At 72.5% G+C, this 8,866-nt stretch overlaps 1 protein-coding gene across 2 annotated transcripts; it reads left to right on the top strand.

Annotated features, from left to right (window-relative positions):
• Positions 1 to 411: 411 nt before the first annotated feature.
• CYP2W1 (cytochrome P450 family 2 subfamily W member 1) lies at positions 412 to 6,346 on the top strand. 2 transcript variants are annotated; one of them, XM_070064269.2, is made up of 10 exons: positions 412 to 721; positions 1,475 to 1,637; positions 1,743 to 1,892; positions 1,961 to 2,118; positions 2,665 to 2,838; positions 3,092 to 3,230; positions 3,309 to 3,493; positions 5,143 to 5,284; positions 5,375 to 5,577; positions 6,065 to 6,199. In XM_070064269.2, the coding sequence occupies exons 1-9, from the start codon at positions 539 to 541 to the stop codon at positions 5,560 to 5,562; spliced, it is 1,482 nt and encodes a 493-aa protein (XP_069920370.1). In that variant the 5' UTR covers positions 412 to 538; the 3' UTR covers positions 5,563 to 5,577; positions 6,065 to 6,199. The 2 variants fall into 2 exon arrangements, with proteins under 2 accessions (XP_069920370.1, XP_069920369.1); XM_070064268.2 differs by having other exon boundaries at positions 5,375 to 6,346.
• Positions 6,347 to 8,866: the final 2,520 nt, after the last annotated feature.

Below are 8,866 nucleotides of genomic sequence, written 5' to 3' on the forward strand. Positions count from 1 at the left end.
CTGAGTCGGGGGCCGGGCGGCACTGGACCCAGGCACCTCGCCACGGCACCAGCCCTGGGACTCAGGGGCTCTCATGGGCTGGGCCCGCATGGACACAGCTGGCAGTGGGTTTGGGTGAGGCACTCACAGGCCTCCTGCCCCCAAGGGGTCCTGCTCAGAGCCTGGGGAAGGCGTGGGGGGGGGGGCAGGTCTAAAACCCTGTGAATCCGGTTCTGCTGGGGTGGCCGAGGGAGACGGGTGGGTCCCACGGAGGGTCCATGAGCCTCGGCCCCCCGGGGCCCTCAGTGAAGGGGACAGCGTCTGAAGGGCAGAGCCCAGGCGGCAGCCCCAGGGCCACCCTCCCCGGCCCCTCTCCCGCAGTCCCACAGAGGCGACCCCACCCTGCACGCAGCCTGTAGCTTTAAGCCGCCTGCGGGGCTGTCCCCTGCAAACTGCTCGTTCCACATTCTCGGGGTGGTGGGGTGGGTGGGGTGCCGCCACGCCTTCCGGGGCGGGACGGGGCCCAGGCAGGGGCTGGGGCCGCACCTCCGCTGTCCCCATGGCCCTGCTGCTCCTGGGGCTGCTGGGCCTCTGGGGGCTGCTGGGCCTCTGGGGGCTGCTGCGAGCCCGTGCCCGGCGCCCGTCCTCAGCCCCCCGCTGGCCCCCGGGGCCTCGGCCGCTGCCCCTCGTCGGCAACCTGCACTTGCTGCGTGGGAGCCAGCAGGACCGGTCACTGATGGAGGTAGGAGGGCAGGGCTGCCCCACCGCCGACACCCCCGCTCCCACGGCCGAGTCGGGGTCCCGCTGTGCTCCCCGACGTGGAGCTGGGCCCAGCAGCACGCTGGAGGGGGCAGCATAGGTCAGGCAGTGGAGGGAAGCGAGCTGGACCCTTGCACAGGGGGCCTCTGGGCCTCTGCTCCCCTGCCCGGCTGTACCTGACTGTCCTGGGCCCACGGTGAGGCCGGGCTGCCCTCCCTGCTCCCAGAGGCTGGTGGGCCCCGTGGTGAGGCGAAGGCTGGCCCTGCCCTGCACCCCCCAGGGCAGTCCCCTCCACCAGAGACTGGCCGGCCCCCAGCCACAGCTCTCCTACACCCAAGGGGCTCCCCGGGCCTGCCGCTGGCCTCCCCCAGGAAGGCCCGCCCACCTCCCCAGGGATGGGCTGTCCCAGGCTCCGGACACACAGGCCCCAGCCCAGGGCTGGACCGGCGGCCAGGGGAGTCCCAGCTCTGACCTTGCGAGCATGTGGCCGAGGGCAACTCACTTCCTGCTTCCCAGCGGCCTCTCCTGGGCAGGGGTGCAGGGGAGGGGACAGGGGCCAGCCCCGAGGTGGCCTTGCAGGTCTGCAGGGTCCCCAGCCAGGCCCTGGGCACTGCGCCTGCCTGCCTGTCCTCTGCCGTGGCCTGTGGCAGCCCCGGGCTTCTAGAACACACCGCAGCACAGCCCTCCTGCCCGGCACTCCCCGAGCAGCCCCCGCTGACCTCCGCCGTCCCCGCAGCTCTCAGAGCAGTACGGGCCGGTGTTCACCGTCCATCTGGGGCTGCAGAAGACAGTGGTGCTGGCCGGCTACGAGGCGGTGAGGGAGGCTCTGCTGGACACTGGGCAGCAGCTGGCTGACCGCCCCCCCATTCCCATCTTCCACCTCATCCAGCAAGGCGGGGGTAGGGCCCTGCGGGGCAGCGGAGGGGGTGGGCGCTGGAGGAGCCGAGGCGGCCGGGGAGGGGCCGGGCGCAGGGGGCGTCCCTCACCGGCTGGGCGTCCCGCAGGAATCTTCTTCTCGTCCGGGGCTCGCTGGAGGGCTGCCCGCCAGTTCACCGTGCGGGCCCTGCACAGCCTGGGCGTGGGGCGGGGACCTGTGGCCGGCAAGGTGCTGCAGGAGCTGGCGTGCCTCACGCAGGAACTGGACGGCTACAGAGGTGAGCAGGGGCCGGGATGCCCGTCCCTGTGCCCCCCACCCGCCTGAGCCCGTGTCTCCTTCCCCCAGGCCAGCCCTTCCCCCTGGCCCTGCTCGGCTGGGCTCCCTCCAACGTCACCTTCGCGCTGCTGTTCGGCCAGCGGTTCCGCTACCAGGACCCCGTGTTCCTGGCCCTGATGGGCCTCATCGACGAGGTCATGGTCCTGCTAGGGTCCCCTGGTGTACAGGTGAGGGCAGGGTCCCCATCCTCTCCCAAGCCGCTGTCAGTCACAGACGCACCTGCTCAACGTGAGGGGGGGCCGCCGGGCAGCAGCACCCACACCTCAGGCGCTTGTCCCGGCGTCCCCCTGGCCGACAGGAGGGTCTCTGGTCAGCGGGGCCGTGCTGCCTCCTGTGGACGCCACACTGGCTGCGGAAGGCGTCACCCGGGCTTGTGGCTGTCCGGGAGGCAGCTGACTGGGGGGTGGGGTGGCAGCTGGGCCCCTGCTGGCGCCAGGCCTCGAGCCAGACCCTCGCACCAGCCTGGGGACCCCCACTCCCCGGCAGGGTGAGCGGTCTGGAGTGCCGGCAGCTCCCACGGTTTCTGCAACGTCTGCCTTCCTCTTCCTGGTGGGTGGTGGTGCCGTCTGCACATGGGCAGGGGTCTCCTCTGAGCCCCTGGCCCTCCCTGGGGGACAAGGGCCCCTCCTTGGCCTGCGGCAGCACCGCCCTCACCACGCAGGGCCCTGGGAGACCGCGCCTCACCCCTGCCCCACCCCACCCCCTGCCCCCAGCTGTTGAACGCCTACCCCTGGCTGGGGGCCCTGCTGCAGCTGCACCGGCCCGTCCTGCGCAAGGTCGAGCAGGTCCGCGCCATCCTCAAGACCCTCCTGGAGTCACGGCGGCCCCCCGGGCCCAGGGCGGGCCCAGTGCAGAGCTACGTGGACGCCCTCATCCGGCAGGGACAGGTGTGGCAGGGCCAGAGCTCATCTCGGGGCCAGTGGGGCCCAGTCCAGGACAACGGGGTTGGGGGAGGGGTCCATGCCGGCCCTGCACCAAGCTCCCCAGCTCCTGGCCCAGGCCTCGGGGGTTGGGTGAGCCCAGGACACTGTCGCCCGGCAGGGCTCCCTGTCCTTCCTCCACACCCTGCCCGGGGCCGCACTGGGTCCAGGGTGGTGACCCCACCCCCTCCAGCCAAGCCCGTCCTGCCCGCCTCTGCAGAGGGATGGCCCCCAGGGCCTGTTTGCTGAGGCCAATGCCGTGGCCTGTACCCTGGACATGATCATGGCCGGCACGGAGACCACCTCGGCTACGCTGCAGTGGGCTGTGCTGCTGATGGCCAAGCACCCGGGAGTGCAGGGTGAGGCTTAGTGCGGGGGTGGCCCCTCCCTCGGCGGCGGGAGCTCCTACCCACGTGGCCCCCACCCTCGCCGTGCAGGCCGCGTGCAGGAGGAGCTGGACCGTGTGCTGGGCCCCAGAGGGCAGCTCCGGCCGGAGGACCAGGGGGCCCTGCCCTACACCAGCGCGGTGCTCCACGAGGTGCAGCGCTACATCACACTGCTGCCCCACGTGCCCCGCTGCACGGCGGCCGACACCCGGCTGGGCGGCTACCTGCTCCCCAAGGTGGGCCCCGCCCCCCGCGTGGGCCAGTCCTGGGCCGCTGCCCACGGTCCTGGGCTCCCCGGTGAGCAGCCAGGGGCTCACACCACCCGGTCCTTTGCTGCGCCCTGTGGAAACCTCTAAAAGGGGGAGCCCGCCCAGCCCCGGACCCCTCTCTGTCCCCCTGCGGGGAGCCCGCCCAGCCCCGGGACCCCTCTCTATCCCCCTGGGGAGCCTGCCCAGCCCCGGGACCCCTCTCTGTCCCCCAGGGGGGAGCCCGTCCAGCCCCGGCACCCCCTCTCTATCCCCCTGGGGGGAGCCCGCCCAGCCCCGGGACCCCTCTCTGTCCCCCTGCGGGGAGCCCGCCCAGCCCCGGGACCCCTCTCTGTCCCCCTGGGGAGCCCGCCCAGCCCCGGGACCCTCTCTCTGTCCCCCTGGGGAGCCCGCCCAGCCCCAGGACCCCTCTCTGTCCCCCTGGGGGGAGCCTGCCCAGCCCCGGGACCCCTCTCTGTCCCCCTGCGGGGAGCCCGCCCAGCCCCGGACCCCTCTCTGTCCCCCTGGGGGAAGCCTGCCCAGCCCCGGGACCCCCTCTCTATCCCCCTGGGGAGCCCGCCCAGCCCCGGACCCCTCTCTGTCCCCCTGGGGGGAGCCTGCCCAGCCCCGGACCCCTCTCTGTCCCCCTGGGGGGAGCCTGCCCAGCCCCGGGACCCCTCTCTGTTACCCTGGGGGGAGCCTGCCCAGCTGCAGGACCCCCTGTCCCCCTGCGGGGAGCCCGCCCAGCCCCGGGACCCCCTCTCTGTCCCCCTGCGGGGAGCCTGCCCAGCCCCGGGACCCCTCTCTGTCCCCCTGGGGGGAGCCTGCCCAGCCCCGGGACCCCTCTCTGTTACCCTGGGGGGAGCCTGCCCAGCTGCAGGACCCCCTGTCCCCCTGCGGGGAGCCCGCCCAGCCCCGAGACCCCTCTCTGTCCCCCTGCGGGGAGCCCGCCCAGCCCCGGGACCCCCTCTCTGTCCCCCTGGCGAGCCCGTCCAGCCCCGGGACCCCTCTCTGTCCCCCTGGGGGGAGCCTGCCCAGCCCCGAGACCCCTCTCTGTCCCCCTGGGGGGAGCCTCCCCAGCCCCGAGACCCCTCTCTGTCCCCTTGGGGAGCCTGCCCAGCCCCGAGACCCCTCTCTGTCCCCCTGGGGGGAGCCTGCCCAGCCCCGGGACCCCCTCTCTGTCCCCCTGGGGAGCCCGCCCAGCCCCGGGACCCCTCTCTGTCCCCCTGGGGGGAGCCTGCCCAGCCCCGGACCCCTCTCTGTCCCCCTGGGGGGAGCCCGCCCAGCCCCGAGACCCCTCTCTGTCCCCCTGCGGGGAGCCCGCCCAGCCCCGGGACCCCTCTCTGTTCCCCTGGGGGGAGCCTGCCCAGCTGCAGGACCCCCTGTCCCCCTGCGGGGAGCCCGCCCAGCCCCGGGACCCCCTCTCTGTCCCCCTGCGGGGAGCCTGCCCAGCCCAGGACCCCTCTCTGTCCCCCTGGGGAGCCTGCCCAGCCCCGAGACCCCTCTCTGTCCCCCTGGGGGGAGCCTGCCCAGCTGCAGGACCCTCTGTCCCCCTGGGGGGAGCCTGCCCAGCCCCGGGACCCCCTCTCTGTCCCCCTGGGGAGCCTGCCCAGCCCCGGGACCCCCTCTCTGTCCCCCAGGGCACACCTGTGATCCCCCTGCTCACCTCGGTGCTCCTGGACAAGACGCAGTGGGAGAGCCCGGGCCAGTTCAACCCCAACCACTTCCTGGACGCTGACGGGCACTTCGTGAAACGGGCGGCCTTCCTGCCCTTCTCTGCAGGTACCGCGAGCCCAGAGGGCAGAGGCTGGGTGCCCTCTGCCCCCTGACCCCAGCGACAGTCCTAGCGCCCCTGCCCGCCTGTTCCCGCAGGCCGCCGAGTCTGTGTTGGCGAGCGCCTGGCCAGGGCCGAGCTGTTCCTGCTGTTTGCGGGCCTCCTGCAGAGGTACCGCCTGCTGCCCCCGCACGGCACCAGCCCCACCGCCCTGGACACGGAGCCAGCCCGGGCTTTCACCATGCGTCCACGGGCCCAGGCCCTGCGTGCAGTGCCCAGGCCTTAGGTGCACCCCCGCCAGGTGGGCGGTCTCCCTGGGTGCCCACTGGGCCCTTGGCCCTTACTCAGACCTGTCCCCTCACCCAAGCATGTCCAGTGGGGCACCCCTCCTGCCTGCCCCAGGCTCCTGGTCCCCAGGCCTGCACTCTGCCAGGCCCCTCCCCTCCCTGCTCTCCTCTGTCCTCCGGCTACCCCCAGTCCCCTGCCAGACCCTGTGGGGCCCCCACACCCAATTCCTCACTGGGAGGCAGTGGCCACTCCTGGTGGAAGGAAACTGGCTGCGGTGGCCACGACAAAGGACAAACCTCGCAGGGGGGCGGACTTGGGAGGGTGGTGCCCTGAGACTGTCCCTGGGGGCAGGGAGCTCAGGCACCCCCCACACCCGTGCGAGGGGTCCCAGGTGCCACAGCTCACCCACCTTCCCCCGGGAGCCGGCCTGGCGCCCCCACTGCTGCAGCGCCGTGCCCAAGGTTGGCGGCTGGGTAACGGGGCTCTGGTCCCCGGCTCAGGCAGTTCCACCGGTGGGGGCACCTGGCCCCCCAGGGAAGTCTCCTCGCTAGCGCCTGCTGGGATCCCTGCCAGCCCCGGGACCAGACTGAGGCGCCACGTGACTGCCACCTTCCACAGGCCCCAAGGAGGGGCAGGGGCCAGGAGGTCTCTGTTGACTGACGGAGAAAGGCTGGGGGCTTCTCTGGGGCGGGGCAGGTCAGCCAACGCCCCTCACCGGGAATGGCCTGTCCCAGCATGGCGCGGGGGGCGGGGGCTGGAAGGGAACAAGGGTTTTAGAAGCCAACTGCTGCCGCGTTTTCATTAGTGCGGGTGGTGGGCCGCCCGCGGGCAGAGCCGCCCCTCACAACCCGCCTTCTCCCCTTGGCAGCTCTGCTCTGTCCACCCACTGCCCCTGAGGCACCCTGGGTCGCTCCAGCTTGGGGGCTCGGGGGGGCATCTGGTTCACCAGCTTCCCAGGCCAGTCCCAGCAGAGACCAGCTTACACCGCACCCCACCCCCCGCGACAGCTTGGCTCTGACCTCCTGCAGGGCATGCGTGGGTCTCTCCTGGGGAGGAAAGGGCCCTCCTAGGCCAGGGTCCAGGAAGCTTGTGTGGGGGGGGGTTGGAGCGCTCAGTCTCCAAGAGCAGGGCCAAGGGCAGCCCCTGGGACCCCAGCAAGGACCCGCTTGACTTAGCTGCCAGGGAACAGCACTAGAGCCCCTGGCTCACCAGGCGAATCCACAGAACCTACCTGGGCCCTGCACTGCTCCTGGGGGCTCCCTCCCCTGCACCAACCTGCTCCTGGGGCCTCCCCTCCCCTCCCCTCCCCTGCACCAACCTGCTCCTGGGGCCTCCCCTCCCCTCCCTATACCAACCTGCTCCTGGGGCCTCCCCTCCCCTCCCTACACCAACCTGCTCCTGGGGCCTCCCCTCCCCTCCCTACACCAACCTGCTCCTGGGGCCTCCCCTCCCCTCCCTACACCAACCTGCTCTGGGGCCTCCCCTCCCCTCCCCTCCCTACACCAACCTGCTCCTGGGGCCTCCCCTCCCCTCCCTACAACAACCTGCTCCTGGGGGCCTCCCCTCCCCTCCCCTCCCTACACCAACCTGCTCTGGGGCCTCCCCTCCCCTCCCTACACCAACCTGCTCCTGGGGCCTCCCCTCCCCTCCCTACACCAACCTGCTCTGGGGCCTCCCCTCCCCTCCCCTCCCTACACCAACCTGCTCCTGGGGCCTCCCCTCCCCTCCCTACACCAACCTGCTCCTGGGGCCTCCCCTCCCCTCCCTACACCAACCTGCTCTGGGGCCTCCCCTCCCCTCCCCTCCCTACACCAACCTGCTCCTGGGGCCTCCCCTCCCCTCCCTACACCAACCTGCTCCTGGGGCCTCCCCTCCCCTCCCTACACCAACCTGCTCCTGGGGCCTCCCCTCCCCTCCCTACACCAACCTGCTCTGGGGCCTCCCCTCCCCTCCCTACACCAACCTGCTCCTGGGGCCTCCCCTCCCCTCCCTATACCAACCTGCTCCTGGGGCCTCCCCTCCCCTCCCTACACCAACCTGCTCCTGGGGCCTCCCCTCCCCTCCCTACACCAACCTGCTCCTGGGGGCTCCCCTCCCCTCCCCTGCACCAACCTGCTCCTGGGGCCTCCCCTCCCCTCCCTACACCAACCTGCTCCTGGGGCCTCCCCTCCCCTCCCTACACCAACCTGCTCCTGGGGCCTCCCCTCCCCTCCCTACACCAACCTGCTCCTGGGGCCTCCCCTCCCCTGCACCAACCTGCTCCTGGGGCCTCCCCTCCCCTCCCTACACCAACCTGCTCCTGGGGCCTCCCCTCCCCTCCCTACACCAACCTGCTCCTGGGGCCTCCCCTCCCCTCCCTACACCAACCTGCTCCTGGGGCCTCCCCTCCCCTCCCTACACCAACCTGCTCCTGGGGCCTCCCCTCCCCTCCCTACACCAACCTGCTCCTGGGGCCTCCCCTCCCCTGCACCAACCTGCTCCTGGGGCCTCCCCTCCCTACACCAACCTGCTCCTGGGGCCTCCCCTCCCCTGCACCAACCTGCTCCTGGGGCCTCCCCTCCCCTGCACCAACCTGCTCCTGGGGCCTCCCCTCCCCTCCCTACACCAACCTGCTCCTGGGGCCTCCCCTCCCCTGCACCAACCTGCTCCTGGGGCCTCCCCTCCCCTGCACCAACCTGCTCCTGGGGCCTCCCCTCCCCTCCCTACACCAACCTGCTCCTGGGGCCTCCCCTCCCCTCCCTGCACCAACCTGCTCCTGGGGCCTCCCCTCCCCTGCACCAACCTGCTCCTGGGGCCTCCCCTCCCCTCCCTACACCAACCTGCTCCTGGGGCCTCCCCTCCCCTGCACCAACCTGCTCCTGGGGGCCTCCCCTCCCCTCCCCTCCCTGCACCAACCTGCTCTGGGGCCTCCCCTCCCCTCCCCTGCACCAACCTGCTCCTGGGGCCTCCCCTCCCCTCCCTACACCAACCTGCTCCTGGGGCCTCCCCTCCCCTGCACCAACCTGCTCCTGGGGGCCTCCCCTCCCCTCCCCTCCCTGCACCAACCTGCTCTGGGGCCTCCCCTCCCCTCCCCTGCACCAACCTGCTCCTGGGGCCTCCCCTCCCCTCCCCTCCCTACACCAACCTGCTCCTGGGGCCTCCCCTCCCCTACACCAACCTGCTCTGGGGCCTCCCCTCCCCTCCCTGCACCAACCTGCTCCTGGGGCCTCCCCTCCCCTGCACCAACCTGCTCTGGGGCCTCCCCTCCCCTCCCTACACCAACCTGCTCCTGGGGCCTCCCCTCCCCTGCACCAACCTGCTCC

The sequence above is a fragment of the Oryctolagus cuniculus genome, chromosome 19, assembly GCF_051225735.1.
Source record: "Oryctolagus cuniculus isolate XC-2025 breed Fujian yellow rabbit chromosome 19, ASM5122573v1, whole genome shotgun sequence".
Classification (NCBI taxonomy): domain Eukaryota; kingdom Metazoa; phylum Chordata; class Mammalia; order Lagomorpha; family Leporidae; genus Oryctolagus; species Oryctolagus cuniculus.